General features: G+C 42.4%; 1 protein-coding gene and 1 pseudogene across 1 annotated transcript; one reads left to right on the plus strand and one right to left on the minus strand.

The window, feature by feature from the left end:
• The first annotated feature begins 972 nt into the window (after window positions 1-972).
• On the plus strand, window positions 973-6489 carry LOC112247337 (glutamate receptor U1). Its single transcript, XM_024416084.2, has 10 exons — window positions 973-1115; window positions 1292-1377; window positions 3098-3129; window positions 3254-3433; window positions 3626-3849; window positions 3962-4059; window positions 4185-4402; window positions 4563-4782; window positions 4972-5216; window positions 5332-6489. Exons 2-10 carry the CDS (start codon window positions 1308-1310, stop codon window positions 5431-5433), a joined length of 1389 nt encoding a protein of 462 aa, XP_024271852.1. The 5' UTR covers window positions 973-1115; window positions 1292-1307; the 3' UTR covers window positions 5434-6489.
• A 237-nt stretch (window positions 6490-6726) lies between these two features.
• On the minus strand, window positions 6727-24064 carry LOC112247325 (annotated as a pseudogene).
• Between the last annotated feature and the right edge of the window lie 420 nt (window positions 24065-24484).

Genomic DNA, 24484 nt, shown 5'->3' on the forward strand with positions numbered 1-24484 from the left:
TACGCCCCTTTGGGGGGAAAAAAACTAGCACAGCCAATTGTGCGTCCTATTTTTGCCGCGTACACAGCGCGCATTTGATTATGATTGGCCAACACAGAAACCCCATTGCATCGAGTTGCAACGGGAGCACATATTAGCGCAAATCGTTGAGAAAAACTCATCGACATTTCTTGCGCGCCTTAACTTCATTATCGACGCACAACAGTATTTCACACCTGTTACGTCCAGTACAGTGTTGCTTAGAAGTTGTATTCCTTTTGATACGTTGGTTACGGTTAAAAAAAATAGGTGAACCAGGTGCATAATGTAGGCTGTGCCTGTATGCATAGCCTTTTTCTGCATAGCCATAGTTACTTAACTTGTCACAATTTATTGCATATACAAAAAAATTGATTTTGATTAATGAAGGGGCCACATATATGCAGCAAAGAGTTAGACATGTAAGAGGAATAGCCAGGTCTGGGGCGGCAGGGTGTACTAGTGGTTAGATCGTTGGACTAGTAACTGGAAGGTTGCAAGTTCAAACCCCTGAGCTGACAATGTACAAATCTGTCGTTCTGCCCCTGAACAGGCAGTGTTCCTAGGCTGTCATTGAAAATAAGAATTTGTTCTTAACTGACTTGCCTAGTTAAATAAAGGTTAAAAAAAACTAGCCAGCTCCCTTTGCTGTTTACACTACACACATTCCCACTCCCTTTCTTTGTCAATGTTTTTTTTTAAACCTTTTCTTTATTATTTGTTCAGGAGCCTTGCTCTGTAAACAGGTGTGAACCTGAGGCTGACTTCAAACCATTCACAATTAATTTGGCAGATTATAAGATTTTTTCTCAATTATAACAGCCTGTGATACAGGCTTGGAAATGGGTGATTCTGTGTTTGAATCTTCCAAACATATTATTAAGTGACACATTCACAGGGGACAAACTCTTTGTCTGTCCCCCACCCCCCTTTAACATCTCATTCTCCACCCACAAAAAAGTCCATTGGCTGTTTTAGCAACTATGTTGTGTTGGGATGAATATTTCTCATCATCATTTGCCCTAGTTCATCAGGATCAGTTTATATTTGGAAGGTTCAACACAGCAGACTCAATTTACAGCTAACAATCCTGTCAGGTATGGAGATATTTTTCATTTGTTTATTGTCATAGATTTAATATGCCCATGCTTCATACCTAGGGTATTTTTTGTCAGCTGTTTAATTGTATTCCTTAATTTATTCCCTGAGTTTTTTTATTCTCTGAATTTAATAGTTTGTAATATCAATCACATTGATTGTTTTACATCATTAGGATCAAAGGTGAAACCATGAGGGTGCTGGAGGGTGTTGTAGTGTGCACCGTGGTGCTTCTACTGTCCCTAGGGAGCTGTGCTGCAGGTAATGCAATGTTTAACATACATCCTACTGTGCTTAGAAACCCAGTGAGTGGTTTGCCTGTTTGTCTTTCACTTAAGCAAACAAAATTATGTAAAACAGGAATCTTGACATGCATGGGATTCACCATAACCTTGTCCCAGATGCGTTTGTGCTCTTCCCAATGCTGTTATTGTCTGGCGTTACAGGAAAAACATTCTATTGTTAATAACCTCTAAAGAGCTGGAGCAGAACATTGCAGATTGGTTTGGTATGACAATGAGTGACAAGGAGTTGGCATCAGGGGCAGACAGCGATTTCGGGGCCCATTTCAAAATTCTGTTGATGGGCCCCCTAACACCCAAAGGAGACATTTCCCCCATAAATGTATTGCTAGATTATTATTATCCCACAATTCAAAATTAAATGTATAGGGCCTATAAAGATGTTGAGTGAGTGGCTCACTGACATTTGTGTGAAAAATATATAACTAAAATAGTCCAAAATCAGCCAGTGTGGGCACCTTGGGCAGCTGGGGTCCATTTAATTTGAAACCTATGAAACATAGCTAAGTCCACCTATTGTTAGCATGATGACACAAACAAACTGGGACTCAGGCTAAATTAATGTGAAAATTACATACTGTATTTGTACTTTAGATGTTTTTCTTTAGCCGTTGGACCAGTCATTGCACTGGTGGCAGTGTGACAGTGGATATGCTCATTTTGGTGCCAGACTCCTCATCTCCTCTCTGCTTGACGTGGTATAGTTTCTCAGGCCTTGACGAGTCATAAATGGGGTGACTGTCAGCTGGGCATGGCATCAAAGTGAGGGGCCGCATCCTGTCTGGCACACACACACACCATACCCCACTCTGATAGAAAAAGAAGAGAGCCAGCTGACATGATCACAAAAATCCTTGTGTTTAAGTGTAGCCAAATAGTGACAGGGCCATTGAGAGCTTGTATGTGTGTCATATTTTGAATAGGAGGAGCTGATGTGTGTGTCAGGATCGCCCTATGGTATTGATGGAACCCTGAGGCCTTAGCCTGAATCAAGGCTTTTGATACTCTTAGACTGCCCTCCCACCCCATAGTGCCACGGCTTTGTGATGGCTTGAATTAACTCACTAACTGGTTTTTGGCTATAAATAGATCTGGGGGGTTTTCAACATTTTCAAGAGGGAAAAGAGATTGGCCAGATCTCTGGGATGCCGGAAACCAGTGGTGATGAGTAAGAAGGCATCAATGCACCCCCACATTCACCCTCACTATCTGCAAAGGGGTCACTGACTTAGGGTATAAGGCCTAAAGAAGGCCACAACACAAAGAGCTCTTTGATTCCGCCTGCTAAATTTGGAAGGTGCTCCCATTGCACTCAGACTGAAAGAAAAACTCAGTGATGTTAAACCAGTGGGACTGGAAAGACGCTTTGGCAATATCTCAATGCCGATGGAGAAGTTCTGCTCAAGCCTGCTGCCGGTTCCCTCTCCTCTGTCTCTTCAAATGTGTCAGCATGTACGTTGTTGTCCTCATGTGTATATTCCTTTATTAAATTGAAATTATGTATTGATGCATTGATGCTCTTAGAAAGCACTAAAAATGTTCCACTGTTGGAGATGCTGCGAATCCTAATTGATTTAACTAAAGATGTAATTGGACATGTTCAAATACAACTTCATTTGGATGTGGGTGCTCTGAATCCAGATAACCTCTATATTTGACTATCTTTTTTCCCTTATCAGTGCGACCAGACTTGACAATCACTACAATAAAGGTAGTAAGATACGTGCTGACACTATACTTTATTGCCTGAAAGCATTTTATTTTCAAATTCAAGACATTTGCTGCTGTATAAATATGATTACATCAGAATGGTTCCTTTGTGTCCCATCTTTCAGCAAGATCCATACACCATGTCCAAAGGCTCTCAGCTGGAAGGGTACTGCATGGACCTGCTGTCTGAACTGGCCAAGAAATTGAGCTTCAAATACAACGTGCACCTGGTGAAAGATGGGTCCTATGGCAGGCAGGATGAGAGTGGGGCCTGGAACGGGATGATCGGTGAGGTGGTGAGAGGGGTGAGTAAAGCTAGCATTTTCATACATAGGTGATTATAGTACAAAAAAAAATCGACTCACACATCTGCTTATGATAGATACTGTACAGATGTGACTATAACCATGTGTAATGTTATTAATGCAGATAAAAATAAAAATAAATGTATAATGTGCTAGTCCAATAAATATTAATAAATATTCTTGTCCCTGTAGGAGGCAGACCTGGCGATTGCTCCTCTTACCCTTACTGCTGCCCGGGAGAAGGCTGTGGGGATGACCAAACCCTTCATGCAGACAGGCATCAGTATTCTCCTGAGGAAAGACATCTCAGAAGAGGCTGGCTTCTTTGACTTCCTTACCCCCTTCTCAGTAGACACCTGGGTGGGGATCCTCGCTGCATACCTGGGGACTGCTGTCTGCTTCTGTGTAGTAGCCAGGTGAGTGGTTATTGTGATGAACTTTCCTCAGAAAATACATTTATCGTGTGCCTGACAGGAGCCTTTTACAAGTAGAATTTAAAGACGGTTACACAAAACTCTTTCAACACAGACTCAGCCCATGTGAGTGGAGTCAACCCCAGACTGAGAAAAACAGCTTCACTCTCAGCCACAGTCTGTGGTACACCGCTGGAGCCCTCACTTTACAGGGTAACTAACAGGGATTTAACCAGGCATTTCAACCAATAGCTTACCCACAGCAGTACAACATAAGAGCTTAGGAGGAGCTTGGTGGTTTGGTCTTCTAATTTAGTATTCCTTTATCTTATTCTCAGGTACCGGTCCACACCCCAAAGCTTTATCAGGACGCATTATCTGCTGCACCTGGTGGTTGTTTGGTCTGGTCCTCTTGGCCTGCTATTTCTCCAACCTCAGCACCTCTCAGGGCTCAGACTCCAATTCACTGATGGTGAAAGGGTTTGAGGACCTGGCCAACCAGCAAGGGATTGAGTATGGGACCCTGTCTGGCTCCTCTACACTTGCCTACTTCAAGGTGAGGCCAGTGTACCCCGCCACACCTGGCCCTCCTATATCCCTCTTTTTCCCATCAAAGGATTAGGCTCACGTGTCAGTGTCTCAGTTCTGTCAGTTCTCTCAGCAGCATACTGACTTTCTCTTCCTCTCTGTCCGTGTTTTTTTTTTCCTTGGTGTAGAACTCTAATAACCCAACTTACCGCAAGATCTATGAGCACATGGAAAGAACCAAGAGTTTTGTGTCGTCAATGGATGAGGGTGTTCGCCGGGCAAAGGAGGGCAACTTTGCCTTCATTGGAGAGTCTGTGTCACTGGACTTGGCGGTGGCACGTCACTGTGAGCTGATCCGTGTCCATGAGGTCATCGGCATGAGAGGGTACAGCATTGCAGGCACCCTGGGTAAGCCATGTAGTCTAGGCCGATAGTGAGATCTCATGCAACACATATTGACTGAAACTTTTAAAAACTGTTCCTGTAAATCAAAATAGCAAGGCATCAAGATATTCATGCGATCCACATATTGGCTTATGGCTGATTTTATGCTAACAAGCCAGCTGACATGCAAATGGTACTGTTTGTGTCATTCAGGTTCTCCCGTGCTAAAGAACCTGAGCGTGGCCATCCTGCAGCTGAGTGAGGCAGGGGAGTTGTCCTACCTGCGCAGTAAGTGGTGGGCCAGCAGCTGCATGGCAGACCCAGCCAAGGCCTCCTCCCTGCAGCCCCACAGCCTGAAGGGCATGTTTCTGGTGCTGGCCCTGGGCCTGGGACTGGGGGTGCTGCTGGCTGTCCTGGAGCTCACCGCCAAGTCCCGGAACGGTGCTGGGGAGCAGAGGGTGAGCTAGTCACTGCTGGTTTAACACTGGACCATTGTGTGAATATTTCATATGAATGGATTAGCAGATTTCCTGGTCAAGATCTCTAAACATCCATACAATTTGCTCCCCACAGAAATCATGTTGCACAGTGTTGTCTGAAGAACTGAGTCAGCGTTTCAGGGGCACCACCACCAATGAGAAGAGAAGTGAGGAAACAGACAAAGAAAAAGCATGAGGAGACATGATAGTATACGATAATATATACAGCCTGACAAAGCAAATGTCTCCATGCAGGTCTTGACATGAGTCATGGCTTGTATACTTATTTTCAATACTATCTACCACAGTGAGACAGAGTGTATCAGAAAGGCTTCCAGACTGTTATATGATATGTTTATTAACAGAGTGATACATAAACAGTGAAGTCAATTAACAATACTACTGAAGTACTATGTTTAAAAATAATTCTATGATAGCAGAGCATTTTACTGAGAAAATCAACATGTATATTTACTGTTACAAAACATGTAATGTGTACTGATTTATACATATTTAAGGGGAGTGCAAAAATAGAAATTAAACATGAAGATCCAAGTCAAGTCATCTGTAAATTATGAAAAATTATCAGTTTCAAAGAGTTTACATTTCAGTACTTTTGTTCGGAACAAATATTGAGAACAGATTACTGCTATTAATTGTATGATGCAATACATTTGTTTCAAAGTAGATTATTAATTTACATATTGTAGATACTAAGTAAACCTAACTGTTTTTGTACAATTGGCAGCACACATTATGCGCATTCCTTTCGAAACTATAAAACCGTTATCTACATTTTTTGGTTATTATAGAACTCAACTTATATAAAAAAGCATTGTCATAGAATGATGTTGATGTAAAAGTTACGGCACACCTTTCAATAAAACCAGTCTAATAATGAATATATGTTCCATTCTGTTTCAATCAGAACTATTTACCACTTGGTAATACATTCTATTTACAATACATGCATCTTGATGCAAAAATCAAAATACACACGTCAAAAAGTAGGTGATTACATTATACTAATAAACTTGTTTGGGCTCCTGTAGTGATCCTGCGTGTGTACCTGACAGTACAGATCACGGTGGTACATTTTCTACAAGCACCTAGAATCTAGATATAAGCAAGGTAATGCTATATGTTTAGAGTGTATTTCATATTCCTATGTTTAATCCAATGCTGCTCACTGCTGTGATTCTTGTAATGGCTGACTACTATCACATGGAGTAAATAAACACATCAAATAACATTATCATTCCAGGTCATCAATCAACATCGATTTTGTACTGTCGAATGATCTGAGCATACAGGTTTCTACTAAACACATTGCGACTCATTCAAAACAATACATCTTTAACACTGGCATGCTCTCCAGCTGTGATACAATAAGACAATCTAATAAGATTCACTCTTACAGTCAAAAAAAGAGTGGTGAACTACAGCGGATCTCCCTTATCTTCTGGTTGAAGAGGGAGTTTGTCTGGCTCTACAGGGTGCCCACTTCTCTCTGCTCACCGACTGGCACACAGGAGGACAGGAGCTCCAGACTCAGACTGTCTATACTGCCACCACTGCTGGAGTCACTGTCAGATAGGCAGAGGCCATTGGGTACAGGCTTCACCTGGTGGCCATAGCTGCCATGGTTCTGGGGGGGGAGGAGGGTTCTGGGGGAGGGAGTCGGAGGCTGCCAGTGCACAGCAGCCCTGCGGTTAACCGCTGGGGAGAGTGGCGAGGCGTGCGGCTTCCGTGCAACACTGCGAGAGCCGGCCTTGATCCTTATTGTACTGGAGGGGAATTGGCTGGCTGGGGACTCTAGGGTCCGTCTGACTCTAACAGGGGAGGATAGGAATACCTACAGTGGGGCAAAAAAGTATTTAGTCAGCCACCAATTGTGCAAGTTCTCCCACTTAAAAAGATGAGAGAGGTCTGTAATTTTCATCATAGGTACACTTTAACTATGACAGACAAAATTAGGGAAAAAAATCCAGAAAATCACATTGTAGGATTTTTAATGAATTTATTTGCAAATGATGGTGGAAAATAAGTATTTGGTCACCTACAAACAAGCAGGATTTCTGGCTCTCACAGACCTGTAACTTGTAACCTGTAACTTGTAACTATGGCCAAGACCAAAGAGCTGTCAAAGGACACCAGAAACAAAATTGTAGACCTGCATCAGGCTGGGAAGACTGAATCTGCAATAGGTAAGCAGCTTGGTTTGAAGAAATCAACCGTGGGAGCAATTATTAGGAAATGGAAGACATACAAGACCACTGATAATCTCCCTCGATCTGGGGCTCTACGCAAGATCTCACCCCGTGGGGTCAAAATGATCACAAGAATGGTGAGCAAAAATCCCAGAACCACACAGTGGGACCTAGTGCATGACCTGCAGAGAGCTGGGACCAAAGTAACAAAGCCTACCATCAGTAACACACTACGCCACCAGGGACTCAAATCCTGCAGTGCCAGACATGTCCCCCTGCTTAAGCCAGTACATGTCCAGGCCCATCTGAAGTTTGCTAGAGAGCATTTGGATGATCCAGAAGAAGATTGGGAGAATGTCATATGGTCAGATGAAACCAAAATATAACTTTTTGGTAAAAACTCAACTCGTTGTGTTTGTAGGACAAAGAATCCTGAGTTGCATTAAAAGAACACCATACCTACTGTGAAGCATGGGGGTGGAAACATGCTTTGGGGCTGTTTTTCTGCAAAGGGACCAGGACGACTGATCCATGTAAAGGAAAGAATGAATGGGGCTATATATCGTGAAATTTTGAGTGAAAACCTCCTTTCATCAGCAAGGGCATTGAAGACGAAACGTGGCTGGGTCTTTCAGCATGACAATGATCCCAAACACACCACCCGGGCAACGAAGGAGTGGCTTCGTAAGAAGCATTTCAAGGTCCTGGAGTGGCCTAGCCAGTCTCCAAATCTCAACCCCATAGAAAATCTTTGGAAGGAGTTGAAAGTCTGTGTTGCCCAGCAACAGCCCCAAAACATCACTGCTCTAGAGGAGATCTGCATGGAGGAATGGGCCAAAATACCAGCAACAGTGTGTGAAAACCTTGTGAAGACTTACAGAAAACGTTTGACCTCTGTCATTGCCAACAAAGGGTATATAACAAAGTATTGAGATAAACTTTTGTTATTGACCAAATACTTATTTTCCACCATAATTTGCAAATAAATTCATTAAAAATCCTGCAATATGATTTTCTGGATTTTTTTCCCTCATTTTGTCTGTCATAGTTGAAGTGTACCTATGATGAAAATTACAGGCCTCTCTCATCTTTTTAAGTTGGAGAACTTCCACAATTGGTGGCTGACTAAATACTTTTTTGCCCCACTGGTACGCCTGGTACAGCAACTGCACCGTCCTCAAATGCAAGTCTCTCCAGAGGGTGGTGTGGTCTGCACAACGCATCACCGGGGGCAAACTACCTGCCCTCCATGACACCTACAGCACCAGATGTCACAGGACGGCCAAAAAGATCATCAAGGATATGAACCACCCGAGCTACTGCCTGTTCACACTGCTACTATCCAGAAGGCGATGTCAGTACAGGTGCATCAAAGCTGGGACCGGGAGACTGAAAAACAGCTTCTATCTCAAGGCCATCAGACTGCTAAAAAGCAATCACTAACTCAGAGAGGCTGCTGCCTACATTGAGACCCAATCAATGGCATCAAGAACCCTGCAATGGCTCAGGGAAAGAACAAGACGATGAACTTCAATTGCATTTCCACAAAATTTTATGTGCTTTTCATTCAACAGAAATGTAATAGAACATCAAAATGCTTACTTGAATGAGCATCTTGTTAAAATAAAATACAGAAAATAAATAGCTGTTGAAATAGTTCCCTTTCCTGCAGTCAAATGATCTAGTTGCCTCATGGGTGGAATGTCATTAATATTTGTTATAATTTCATAATTAATAAACATACATTTTGTCTAAAGGCCAAAAATCCAGTGTCTGTCAAACAGTTTTGTTATACAGTATTTCAGTCTTCTGTTATGTACTGTATATAAAGTGTAATATTGGGATGCAAGAGATTAAAATGGAATACATTTCAACTCTTTATCTGACATGGTAGAGGTGTCTACATTTTTTAAGCCCATAACCATGTGTGTGTGATATATACTTTTGTTTCAATGTAAATTTGTTTAAGACTATCACACACCGTGTGACCCTGATTTAGCCCTCTGCGTTAATAAAAGGTTGGTCAGGCCAATGCTCATCATTATCCTCCAACACCCTTGTCTGCTGCTTACAGCAATCAATAGGCAGACCAATAATCTCCACCTCTACAAAAGGATCAATAATCTACAAAAACAACGAAGAACCATCTTCACATACAACACACGAGTGATAAGACTAAATGCCTTGTAGTCTCCTCCAGAGTGGCACAGTGGTCTAAGGAACTGCATTTCAGCGCTAGAGGTGTCACTACAGATACCCGTGGGGGTTCATTTCTATTACCCAATGAGGAGAGTTAAACTAAACACACGAGTCAGAGTTATACTTACACTACATCTTTAATAATAAGAGCTTTGCAATAGCAATGACTTTCAATGATGCACCATTTCTAATAAACCATTAAAAGTGACAACACAATGGCTACTGAGATCTTTTATAGCAAAGATATACACACCACATCCCTCCCTCCAGTCGACATAACAAACCACAGATATTAGGAACAGTTCACAAAGGAAGACTTTATAAATGGAAAGGAGTATCCCGTAGCCAGATAGCATTCGCTATAAATTATCGTTCAGTTTGGTCCCTACAATGAGGTTCTAATCTTGTTCCTGGTACTTCATAGCACAAAAACACCAACTCATCCAATGGCATAACTCAATTTTCAACTCTAGATACTCCCTTCTCAAGTAAAATCCCTTCTTGACCTCACTCCTGGACAAGCTCACTGAGGGGAGTGAGCCTCTAGGTCATACACTATCCCAGGATAAGCGCAACATCAGAGAGGACATACAATGGTTCCAGACACTGCCATACACCTCCCCCCAATGCCAAAGGAGGGAGTGACTTGCGCACAGACATTGTGGAGATAATTAATTGGTTCCCCATTAATCACGCCATCCCTTCACATGGTTTAAGAATAGGTAAAGACACATTCACATATGAAAACAATGTTCCATCCTGTCCTCTTCCCTTTTTGATGTTCTGCATAGCACCAGAGACATGTAAAAGACAAGCCTGACCTCTCCTCTCTCTGGGCCCAAAGTGACTGAGCCCCAGCTGAGGGAAGAAGTGCAACTGCCAACACCAAAGTCCAAAGGGATATATTCTACTAACAAGTATATCACATAAGCATATTATGCAGATGAGAGATCTTAATTATCTATGTTACCCAACTAATTCTGATTCATCCACCACAACCCTTGTTTAAATCCAGGCTGTATCACAACTGGCTGTCCCATAGGGTGGTGCACAATTGGCCCAGAATTGTCTGGGTTTGACTGGTGTAGGCCGTCATTTTAAATAACAATTTTTTCTTAACTGACTTGCCTAGTTAAATAAAGGTTCAATATTTTTTTTCTTTTTTTAAAGAGGTCAATTGAGGTTGTCAGATATGTCTCACCTCCCCTCAATCCACCAGCAGCTGCTGCCCACTGATGATCTTCAGCACCCTGAGTCTTCTTTTGTCCTGGCAGAGGGTCCTCCACTGTAGGGTTAAAGAAACCTGGGCAACACAGAAGGTAACATTCAGCCAACAAACCCTTAGTTCAAGGAACAACTGCTGTATATTTCTAGTGTTAAACGTTATAATCAGCTTGGTCATATGCTTTAATTAAGCGATAAGGCACGAGGTGTGGTATATTGCCAATATACCACAGCTAAGGACTGTTCTTAGCACGATGCAACACGGAGTGCCTGGATACAGCCCTTAGCTGTGGTACATTGGCCATATATCACAAACCCCGGAGGTGGCTTATTGCTATTCTAAACTGGTTACCAACGTAATTAAAACAGTAACTTTTTTGTTGTTGTCATACACATGGTATACGGTCTAATATACCACGGCTGTCAGCCAACCAAAATTCAGGGCTCGAACCACCCAGTTTATATATACAATTATAAACTGGGTGGTTCGAGCCCTGAATGTTGATTGGCTGAAAGCCGTGGTATATCAGACCGTATACAATGTGTATGACAACAACAAAAAAGTTACTGTTTTAATTACCTTGGTAACCAGTTTATAATAGCAATGAGGCTCCTCAGGGGTTTGTGGTATTTAAGTGATAATGCCCTCGAAGCCGGTGTTTGGAAGAAATATTGGCACGGTTTGTCAATTTATCTTCCAAACAACGGCTTCGAGGGCATTATCACTTTTATACAACAGGTTAAGAACATATTCAAATAATGATTGACAGATTTGAATTAAAAACATTATTCTGATGAATTTATTCATACTATTTCATCCTTCGACAAGATATAGTCCCAAAACAAATCTTGGGTTGCTACCCAAGTCGGCTGGTCTTTGTTCTATTGGTTCGATTGCCAGAGATGCGACCCAGACGTTCAGTCTTTTTGTTCTGTATCTATGGACGCGACCCAGTCGTTTGTTCTAAATGTTCCATTGGCATACTGGCTGGCAACGTTCTTAAGCCTTGCTTGCCAGCTAGCCAACCACGGCTAACTTACAGTCACGTCAAACAGTGGAGACAGAATAACAACAGTAGCTGCATTTGTTTAAGCTGTTTTCTAGTGACATTTATTTGGATACATCCATAACAATGAGCTAATAAGGCAGAGCCCCATCTGTTTTGAGCCCCACATAAAAAACTTTGTTTGCGAACATATCATTTCGCAAACAATGTATAAAAAAATATAGCATTGACTTAATAAAGCCGCATACAAACATGGTCTCTGACTGAGCAAACTTGGTGTCAGCTATATACAAACTGTGTATCGTCTGAAAAGGCTAGACTCAGCCTAACAGTCAGTCAAGACTGGTGGGCTGACGGTCTCATTATTGCAATAATTAATTGATATTAAATAAAGATGATTGTTTGAAGAAATGACCAAGATCAAGTCTCTCTCAGTACTGAATTTCCACGACACGTTGCACCGTGATTAGCTCAGTGTTCTGTCACTCATAGAGACACTACGTCACCGCCAAGTCTAAGGGTAGAGATAGAACATTCTAGCCCCTTGGGTGCTGCCATAGAGTTACATTAGAAGTGCCCATCCAAGAAGGCTCAAGGTCATTGGCCACAGATACAATGACGTCAAATCACATTATATATACAGTAGCTTTGATTGGACTGATCATGTCAACATTATACTTTTAAAATCTTAGCTAGCAGTCATCATCATGAATCAAGTTGACAATCTACTGGCAAATCCTTTTTAATCCTTGTCATATGAAGAGAAACAATGAGAAATTATTAACGTGTCGGTGCTCTTTGGCCATTGGACATAAACATTACACAAGTTGGAAATCGCAAATTCAACAATAAGTTCTTTGGAAGGAATCAGTGAAATTGGCTAACTGCAAGCATTGCAAAGCAATCACTAGCCTGCTATTCAGTAGAGTGGCTGTGTGGTCCCAAATCTGGGATTAAGGGGCTCTTTTACAAGTTTAGAATTATAAACATTCAACATTGGAAAAACTATCAATGAAAAATGATTTGTGGCGCGCTCAAAACAACTATTAACTCGGAACTGCAAAAACTTGACTTCCGTGAGTTCAAGACAACTGGGAAGTAGGGAATAAATGAGCTCTGACTGGGAAAATACGTTTTTTAACAGTCATCCAACTCGGAATGGTAAATCTGTCCTCTTTCTAGAGCTACGACCTGAAAATCAATGACGTCATCATAATTCAACCTTTTTCCCCCCCAGAGTTTCCAGTTGTTTTGAAAATACCATAAATCCAGAAACTGCAAGACTTTGATGACAAAATTTACCCATGAAGGACCACCGCACCATGAAGGACCACCGCACCGCACAGCACAACAAGGCGAGTCCAAAAATGGATTGTATGCTTCTGCATAAATTATGTAATATGCCAGGGAGATATGTATACTGTAGCTAAGAAAGTAATACTGAGTATTTGTTGTTTAGTAAGATGTTTGTAGCCCATGTGCCTCACCCTAATAATTTGGTCTATTTAACCCTCTTAATTTTGCCTACTGTTCTGACTTGGTGGTGCACATGAGGCCTATAACCTGTTTTCGAGAAAAGTAATCAAATATTGTAAGAGCTTTCATTGTATGCCCCCTTTATTTATCCTACGGTTCTGACTTGGTGTACAGGGAGAACACTGTAAGAATGGCCCATGTTCTGATTTATATCGCTGTACATTTCAAAAGTGCTAAACAAATAGTTATATAGACCACTTCCGTCCTAGCTCGCTCATTAATGTTTTAATCGAAATTACAGATTGCCTCTCATCTGCTTGTCATCTCCTTATGCCATAGTTTGTACATCTCATTTGTCATTAGAAACCACATTTATTTAAGCAAGTCAGCCATATCAGCTATGTTTTTTTTAAATGCAGTAAATGAGGCTAAATTAACTGTTTCACTCCCAGCCAAGGCTCCGCTGATATCCAGGTGTAGCAGTGGTAAGATGTTGGGACTGTTGTTGGGACAGCTTTATCTAGGCCCTAATATTTTGTGGGTACCGTTTGTCACAGTTATAGTGCAATTCATGTATTGTTTAGTGTTCTCTTGTGTAGTGGCTTTGCTGGAATGCATCCCACTTTTTTTTGCCCACCAAGATTTACATGCTAAAAATCACCACTGGTCAGGATACTGTTGTATTGTTGAGCTAGCCAACAACACAGCTAACACAATAACTTCAAACTGAAGCTGACAAGACTGCAAACTAGCTGCACTTCGTTTCGTTTTATCTTTTTTCAATTGACATTTCTTTGTATATATCCATAAAAATGATGCCAGTTGATTCATGATTTCGACTGTCTGAGAAATGCTGCCTGCCTCTCTCTCGTTGTCACATCCTGATCTGTTTCACCTGTCTTTGTGAGTGTCTCCACCACCCTCCAGGTGTTGCCCATCTTCCCCATTATCCCCTGTGTATTCATACCCGTGTTCTCTGTTTGTCTGTTGCCAGTTTGTTTTGTTTCATCAAGCCTACCAGCGTTTTCCCCTCTGTTCCTGCCTCTTGATTGTTCCTGTTTTCCCGGTGTTGACCTTTTCTGCCTGCCCTGACCCTGATCATGTGTTCCAGAAACAAACCACTTAAGGTATTGTATGAGCAGGGTCTCTTATCCATATGACATCATGTGTTCCAGGAAGGCTGTGGGTTGAAGTTGTTGGAGTCCACACGGTAAGAGCTGTCTCTGGTTGATGCGCACCAAATGAGCTGGCTTCAGAGCCATGATCTGGTTCACAATGCTCTTATTGAGGGAAGACACTTGCCAACCAACCAGAAAACACATACGTGTAGGTTGACACACACTGCCATCTGTAACGGCTTTCTTCCGTCGAAGGAGAGTCGGACCAAAATGCAGCGTGGTTAGTTCGATACATGTTTAATAAATGAATAAACACGACAAAATACAAAAACAAGAACAAGAAACGGAACGTGAAAACCTATACAACCTATCTGGTGAATATAAACACACTGAGACAGGAACAATCACCCACAAAATCCACAGTGAAACCCAGGCTACCTAAATATGGTTCCCAATCAGAGACAACGAGAATCACCTGACTCTGATTGAGAACCGCCTCAGGCAGCCATAGACTATGCTAGACACCCCTACTCAGCCACAATCCCAATACCTACGAAAAAACCCCATATACATAAACACAACACAAAATAAACCCATGTCACACCCTGGCCTGACCAAATAAATAAGAAAAACACAAAATACTAAGACCAGGGCGTGACACCAACCAGAAAACACATACGTGTAGGTTGACACACACTGCCAACCAGAAAACACATACGTGTAGGTTGACACACACTGCCAACCAGAAAACACATACGTGTAGGTTGACACACACTGCCAACCAGAAAACACATACGTGTAGGTTGACACACACTGCCAACCAGAAAACACATATGTGTAGGTTGACACACACTGCCAACCAGAAAACACATACGTGTAGGTTGACACACACTGCCAACCAGAAAACACATACGTGTAGGTTGACACACACTGCCAACCAGAAAACACATACGTGTAGGTTGACACACACTGCCAACCAGAAAACACATACGTGTAGGTTGACACACACTGCCAACCAGAAAACACATACGTGTAGGTTGACACACACTGCCAACCAGAAAACACATACGTGTAGGTTGACACACACTGCCAACCAGAAAACACATACGTGTAGGTTGACACACACTGCCAACCAGAAAACACATACGTGTAGGTTGACACACACTGCCAACCAGAAAACACATACGTGTAGGTTGACACACACTGCCAACCAGAAAACACATACGTGTAGGTTGACACACACTGCCAACCAGAAAACACATACGTGTAGGTTGACACACACTGCCAACCAGAAAACACATATGTGTAGGTTGACACACACTGCCAACCAGAAAACACATACGTGTAGGTTGACACACACTGCCAACCAGGAGGTAGAAAGACTCCCATGCTGAAAGAACTTGTGATATCGCTGTCCATGTTGAATGACGAAGAAAATATTTTGTCTGAAAATGGATACTCCTCCCCCCTTGGTGTACTCAGAGGTCAAATAGGGCTCGGGATAACCTCATTCTCTTCCCTTTCCTGAGGGCGAATAGGGGATGGGCAGACATAGCTGGATGCAGGGGTCAATCTAACACACCAGTTTCAAAGTTAAAGTAAATGGTTTGATAATAGTATGTCACGTTTGATTGGATTTACTTGTTGTTGTACACAATTTTGTTGTTGTACACATTACCTTCGTTTTCCCCCTTCTAAATACAAGATATGAACAGTCAGCGTTTAGTGCAACAAGGGTCTTCCAGAAGGGGACATTTGTATTCTAACCAGAGCATGGAAAGATGTTAGAGCAGTAGAACACTGCCAGGGAATCACACAGGACAGCAGATGTAGGCTGTAGAGGTTTTGTACCTGTGGACAATATGTAAGTAAGGTACTCTGTTGTCCCTTAAGGTACACTATTTGCTCTTTTAAGGTACAAACTGCAACGGTACAATTATGTACCTATAACTAATGGTACAATGGACACACCTTACAGAGCACCACTATAGTGACAAGTGTTTGTACCCCTTTAAGTACAATTCTGTACCTTTTTTTTCTGAGAGTGTATGATCATGACTACATTTACACACTAGTAAAGGTGCTGAAGGGAGTTTGTGATTTGCATTTGTGCTGGTGAGGAAAGACTAATTTGCATGCTGGAAGGAATGGTGAAGAGGAGAGATGTTAATTTACATAAACATGATTGGAAAGCATGGTGTGGTGAAGCGAAGACTGGGTGGGGAGGGAGGGAGTTGTATGAGAGAATCAGCTGACCTTGCATTTGAAGCTGCCCATGATATACCTGTGTTTCTTGGGTTTGGGCTCATCTGCAGTACCAGCTGCGTTGCCCTGAAATAGTAGAACCTATTCCAGATTCTAGACGGCCTGACGACAGAGAAATAATTCAGTCTATGTTCGCTGCATACTTCAGTCTGAGACTGCCATCATTGACGTCGTTTGTGATGACATCAAAATGGGCTGTTGTACAAAACAAAGTCATCAGCAATTGGACTATCTCTAACCATTCAAAGTATCAAAGCCAATGACGCATTTTCAAAATGCCGCTTTACCCTAGCATGTTCTGTCTCTGGCCCAACCCATCGGTTTCTGGGACCAATCAGAACAGTTAGAATGTGTCTGAAATCTTGAAATCGTCTGGGAGGTAATCAGATCCAGACTCATTGTGGAGAAGAAACTAATGTCTGTGGGCATGGTGGAGCGTTTGGCTGGAGCAAGGACTTTTGGTAGCCAAGCAAGACTCCCTGCAGAAACAATCAGCCACCAGCTATCAGCCATCCGCTATCTCACTGTCTGATGGAATACCCAATGGCTTCATCATCATCTTATGACAGAGCACCTGATAGTATCATGTGGTATAAGACATAGCTACTTTATATCCCCCCCCATACACTGCAAAACAGCCTGAAAAAGTTCCAGACATTGGGCTATTATGCCACCTAGGGAACTTAAGGAAAACAACAAATGTCCTGGGATATTGCTACTCAAAACGTATATTTTGCTCTCAGTCTATTTTTAGCCTAAACAGTAGTAACAGTCTTACATCTGTGTTCATCTGGATGTCATCTTCATCTTCCCCACTGTCTTCATCCGACACATCCCCCATCTCTGCATCATTGTCAATGTTAGCTGGGAGCTTCTTTCCCTAACTTATTATTTCATCAGAAGATGTTCAGTAATGTTATATTTATTGGGGTAACATTTCATGATTTGGAAATTGTCGCTATAAAAATGACTCAGTGCTTCCCCATTGTTTGAACAACAAAGTGACAAAAAAAGATGGCTCTACCTTGACTAGAACTTTCCTTTTCAGGAGCTCTGGGGAGGGCAGCTTTCTGAATTCATTCATATTGACTGTAGACAGGTCCACCTTGCTCTAGAGCACCTCCATCAGAGACTCAGCCGTCTTCTTCTGCTGGGGCACTGTGCAATGGTTCTTTATGGATAGGATAACTGGGTACCTGGGGATGTATGACACAGCCATAGAGATAGATACTCTAGTGTTTTAGCATGCAGTGCCATCGAGGACTTTCACAATTTAAGTCGTCAACTGGGTTGGACTTCCTATGGGTTAAGGAAGGATCACAATTCCACCCAGGTCATCAGGAGTGATCAGCCAATGAATGATACTTTTGAGCAAACATTCCACAACTGGAGGTGGCAGTAAATCGCCAACGTTTGCTTTATACTTGTTATAACACACTCTACGTGGCAGTGTACATCCGTTCAGTTTGTTTACCAACTCATAAAAGTAGTAGAAGACGAAAATGGACTACTTCAAAATGGAGATGGCCGCAATGGTGCTGCACATGCTCTCACATACGCCAGAATGGGACAGATACAATGTTGCATCCTCTAACCATCTCTATGGGATCAACATATTGGAATATAAAGTGAATTGCCCATGAATGGTTTGCTATTGCTATCTATACCTGGGCTGGATATGGTGACAAAATGAAGGTACTTACTGATTCTTTGCAAAGGCATATTTGTTAATGGTTTCAATGAAGTCTTTGAGGAGGATCTTGGATCTTGTCAGTGTGTAGCCATGATGAATAATAGATTCCCTGTCTGGTCCATCCAAGCAGTCCACTGAGAGACACGGTGAGTGATCGGGTGATCGAATGAGAGATCAAGTGAGTGATGAGGATGGTATATACTAGTAAGAGAACAGCACTGCAATGTTTTCAGTAGGGAGGCAGTTAAAGGGTCAGGATAGTGCCTAAGCTTACCTTCCACACAGCGAGAGCCAGCCTGGAGCACGTTGGCATACATGTCTACCCTGGACTCAGACAGAAGCTGGTCCCCTGTCATGTAGGTGTTGTGGGACGAGGCTATGAAGTAGTTACACAGGGGCTGGGTCATGTCCTGGTGCACCTGATGGTGGTCTGGGTTTAAGATATCCCCTGCAGGTTGGTGAAACCTGATGCAAGACTTGGGATGCGTAACCTTTCTGTCATTGACATTCTGTTTTGTATTTTGATATTTCTGTGGGCTGTGATACTTAAGATACAAGTGCTTGTGTCATGAAAATCATTACCATCGATGCCCAGAACTATATTCTGTAGGTTTTGAGCACATGGCTCAAACTAACCCATTATCTCCAGACAATAACCTCTGGTGGCACCCGCCATCTACCAAACAGAAACAGAAGAAAAGAGAAGAAAGCAAATAAAGACTGAAGAATGTAAAAAATATCTTACATATTCTGCTTTAATTAAGTTTGACCTTCTGTTCAATTTCCATGAACCAGACAAGGTCATCTGCGCGTAGACATCTTATAGAAGGTGCAGAATTCTTCAAACGCTAACAAACCCTGGTTATCATCTGTGTCTGCTCCCTGAAAATGGAAAGAAAATGTTCATGTTTAGGGTTAGGGTTTAGGGTGAGAAGAGTTGAGTTTAGGGTTAGGATGAGAAGTGTTGGGTTTAGGGTTAGGATGAGAAGTGTTGGGTTTAGGGTTAGGATGAGAAGTGTTGGGTTTAGGGTTAGGATGAGAAGTGTTGGGTTTAGGGTTAGGGTTAGACTGGGATAGTGTTTTTGCTGCTGGTTAGATTTATGTCACTGTTTGTCTCAGATAAAACACAGAAAACAAATCCTCTAAAGAACACAACTACTAATATACATTCCACTTGCACAGCCACAGACTGACACAAAACAAAACTGTGTTTGACATGAGGAGTTAAGATGGACAGAAGACAGGTAATGTAATGGAACAAACCGCACTCAAAGTGCCTCAGCATGGATTACTGGAGCATAATGCTGAACACATACAGTTTTACAATGAAAGCCATCTGTTCTGTTCAGCGGTGGCCATATGCCCTGGGCTTCCTCTAGCGTGCTCCTCCTGTACAGCGGCCAACCTGCGCTCTCTCAATGTACGGCTAGGAAACTCTGACACACGACATCACATCCTTCATACTAGCTCCAAGCTAGGATTGGAGATCAAGTTGTCAGGCCAAGATATTTGACCCATAAAACCTGTTTGGAAAAGTCTTGTCATCAGTAAAACCCTGTTGCTGACTTTAAAAGTAGCCTAGGGCAGTGGTTCCCAACCTGTGTTCCGACGGGGGCATTCGTAATTTGTTGTTGTTGTTTTTATTTTTTATAATCCTTTTCTTTTAAAGATAATATTACAGTTGGGAGTATAAATGGTATTATAAGCAATTTTGCATTAGTTTTCACAATGCAAATAGTTTATAATAGGCCTTTAATCTGTTACATTCACTGATAAAAATTACTCTAAATTTACCAGCCAGGATATTTAATGGAAAGAAATTTGGTGATTCTGCTAAGGTCGTCCTCATGAGTTATGACAGTGATTTGGTGGGTACATTGTGTGCAGGACCATGTAAGGAAACGTGAAACGCAAGCTCTTCCAAATTAGTTATAAGAGATGCTGGGTTTTGTTTTATATATATTTATCTACATGATAAATACACTGCTCAAACAAATAAAGGGAACACTTAAACAACACAATGTAACTCCAAGTCAATCACACTTCTGTGAAATCAAACTGTCCACTTAGGAAGCAACACTGATTGACAATAAATTTCACATGCTGTTGTGCAAATGGAATAGACAACAGGTGGAAATTATAGGCAATTAGCAAGACACCCCCAATAAAGGAGTGGTTCTGCAGGTGGTGACCACAGACCACTCCTCAGGTCCTATGCTTCCTGGCTGATGTTTTGGTCACTTTTGAATGCTGGCGGTGCTTTCACTCTAGTGGTAGCATGAGACGGAGTCTACAACCCACACAAGTGGCTCAGGTAGGGCAGTTCATCCAGGATGGCACATCACTGCGAGCTGTGGCAAGAAGGTTTGCTGTGTCTGTCAGCGTAGTGTCCAGAGCATGGTGGCGCTATCAGGAGACAGGCCAGTACATCAGGAGACGTGGAGGAGGCCGTAGGAGGGCAGCAACCCAGCAGCAGGACCGCTACTTCCGCCTTTGTGCAAGGAGGAGCAGGAGGAGCACTGCCAGAGCCCTGCAAAATGACCTCCAGCAGGCCACAAATGTGCATGTGTCTGCTCAAACGGTCAGAAACAGACTCCATGAGGGTGGTATGAGGGCCCGACGTCCACAGGTGGGGGTAGTGCTTACAGCCCAACACCGTGCAGGACGATTGGCATTTGCCAGAGAACACCAAGGTTGGTAAATTCGCCACTCTCGCGCCCTGTGCTCTTCACAGATGAAAGCAGGTTCACACTGAGCACATGTCACAGACGTGACAGAGTCTGGAAACGCCGTGGAGAACGTTCTGCTGCCTGCAACATCCTCCAGCATGACCGGTTTGGCGGTGGGTCAGTCATGGTGTGGGGTGGCATTTCTTTGGGGGGCCGCACAGCCCTCCATGTGCTCGCCAGAGGTAGCCTGACTGCCATTAGGTACCGAGATGAGATCCTCAGACCCCTTATGAGACCATATGCTGGTGTGGTTGGCCCTGGGTTCCTCCTAATGCAAGACAATGCTAGACCTCATGTGGCTGGAGTGTGTCAGCAGTTACTGCAAGAGGAAGGCATTGATGCTATGGACTGGCCCGCCCGTTCCCCAGACCTGAATCCAATTGAGCACATCATGTCTCGCTCCATCCACCAACGGCACGTTGCACCACAGACTGTCCAGGAGTTGGCGGATGCTTTAGTCCAGGTCTGGGAGGAGATCCCTCAGGAGACCATCCGCCACCTTATCAGGAGCATGACAAGGCATTGTAGGGAGGTCATACAGGCACGTGGAGGCCACACACACTACTGAGCCTCATTTTGACTTGCTTTAAGGACATTACATCAAAGTTGGATCAGCCTGTAGTGTCGTTTTCCACTTTAATTTTGAGTGTGACTCCAAATCCAGACCTCCATGCGTTGATAAATTTGATTTGATTGATAATTTTTGTGATTTTGTTGTCAGCACATTCAACTCTGTAAAGAAAAAAGTATTTAATGAGAATATTTAATTCATTCAGATCTAGGATGTGTTATTTTAGTGTTCCCTTTATTTTTTGAGCAGTGTATAATTATCTTCTGTAAAACTACTGTATTGTAATGAGAAACATTGAGATACCCCAGATCTTGGATCTTCTGAATATGATCTTACCTTAAACAGCTCTCTGACTTTCTGCCTGGGCAGGTTCACCTTGAGTTTGTGGATCAGCTGAAGAACCTCTCCAAGGCTCAAATTGCCATCCCCGTTTTTGTCTGCCTCAGAGAAGGTCTGTGTTACGTTGTTCGTAATAATGATGGTCGGACCAAGGCGCAGCGTACTTCGAGTTCCACATATTTTAATGAAAGTGAAACTTAAGCTAATACAAAACAAAATAAAGCATAAATGAACCGTGATGACAATGCAGTGCGAACAGGCAACTAAACATAAACAAGATCCCACAAAGCACAATGAGAAAATGACTACCTAAATATGATCCTCAATCAGAGACAACAATAAACAGCTGCCTCTGATTGGGAACCATACTAGGCCAACATAGAAATATAGTTCACCCAGATAACCCACACTTAAATCATACCCCGACCTAACCAACAAAGAGAATAAAAGCTCTCTATGCAAAGGGCGTGACAGTCTGTTGTAACCATGCGGAATAAGAGTTAAGGATGAGACACGGAGACCAGGGACCAATGACATCAAGACATTACTTGTAGTGTGTATCAAAATGCATCCTATGTGACATGACATCCCTGGAATTATATGTGTTGCTAAACATGATTTTTCACTAATGTTGGAAAGTATCGTATCCTAATTTAATTAAATAAACACAGGCTGATGATATTCAGGTCCTATTCTATTTGTCAAATGTGTGTATTCATTGCTCTTTTAGCGCGGTCTTTAGTCTATATTCACCAATCATTCATGAGGCCACAGGTGCCCTACGAGTGACATGCTCCACAGTAACAGAGTAAAGGATATTGGTCCCTTTTGCGTTGTCTCTTCATCAGACTGTCTTAGGCACTGATGCCAGCCATGGGGTAATTCAGGCCAGTAATCCAGGTGTGGGCCTCATCTCCAGGTCAAGAGACTCCACATGGTCGCCATGGTAAATACTGAAGCAGCAGTTGTGGTCAAAGCAACTGTCGGCATGGCGCTGGAAGATCTCAGATCTCTTCCCGTCACACGCCTCATCGATGGACTTGGGAGTGGGGAGAAACAACATTAAAATGAACAGGAATGGAATCCAGGTCGTTATTGTAAAATAGAGTGTGTTCTCAATGACTTACCTGGCTAAATAAAGGTAAAGAAAAGAAAAATAATAATACAGCAGTAAATTAGCTGTAATAACCGATTTCATCAACCCGGACCCCGGACGCAGGGATAGATGTAACATAGTAAACAAAAATCCAGGACACTCAAATGATTATGATATGTTATGGTACGTATTAATTTGTGGATGTCCATCATCCATTTCGTATGATATGTTTCGAATTCCAAATTGTTAAATATGTTATGAATTTGCAATAGGTATGATATATTACGAATTCCAATTTGTTGTACTAACGTTAGCTAGGTGGCTAATGCTAACATTAACTAGGTGGGTAACGTTAGCGGGGATAGGGGTTAGGGTCAGGGGTTAAGGTTATGGTTAAGGTTATGATTTAGGTTAAAGGGTTAAGGTTAGGGTTCTGGAAAGGGTTGAAAGTAGCTAAAAAGTATTAAGCTAATTATCTAAAGTTGTCCGTGATGAGATTTGAACACGCAACCTTTGGGTTGCTAGATGTTCCTGTTATACACCTACCCATCCACCCCAACCAACACACCATCCTTTCATTTCTGCCTTAACTAACCTTTTGTCTTATGTAACCATACTAAACATAACATATCATACTGGTTTAATCTATATGAGTTACTAGGTGGTAGCTAATACACACATGCATTATGGTCATTTGGACATTGTCTATGGAATTGGACTGGTAAATGGTTGCATGTAGACAAACTGGAAATGCAAGAGTATTCCTCAAAGTACTAGGCTGAAACCCTATCTGAAACACTCCTTGTGTGACTCACTTTAAGCCTTATCATGTTTCCTGGAGGGCGTCCAGCGGATGCAGGACTTGTGTTCATCCAGGTAGAAGAATCTGACCAGCCGCATATTCCCTTTCAGTTTGGTCATCTGGGTGCCAGTCTGCGTAGTGCACATACACCTCTCCTCTGCAGACAAGCCACAGGGAGGAAGGAACACATACACACACGGGGTTAACATCAGATGGCCTTTGTGCTCATACAGTACAGAGCTTTCTGTCCTTGTACTGAACTTTTGTGCCCTAAAAGAAAAGCATTTGGCCCCACCATTACAACAACAAAAAACAGTTTCACATGTGAACATCACATTTTCACGTGAAATAGCTGTTTTCACATGTTGAGCTTAAATTCACATGTGAAACCATATTTTCACATGTATTAAATTTAGAGTTCACATGTTAACACCACCCTTTCACACGTAAGGAGAACAACTTGTTTTCACCAAATGTGATTGGTAGTTTCACGTGAAAAACTTTCTCATGTGAAAAAT

The sequence above is a fragment of the Oncorhynchus tshawytscha genome, linkage group LG02 (genome assembly GCF_018296145.1).
Source record: "Oncorhynchus tshawytscha isolate Ot180627B linkage group LG02, Otsh_v2.0, whole genome shotgun sequence".
Taxonomy (NCBI): domain Eukaryota; kingdom Metazoa; phylum Chordata; class Actinopteri; order Salmoniformes; family Salmonidae; genus Oncorhynchus; species Oncorhynchus tshawytscha.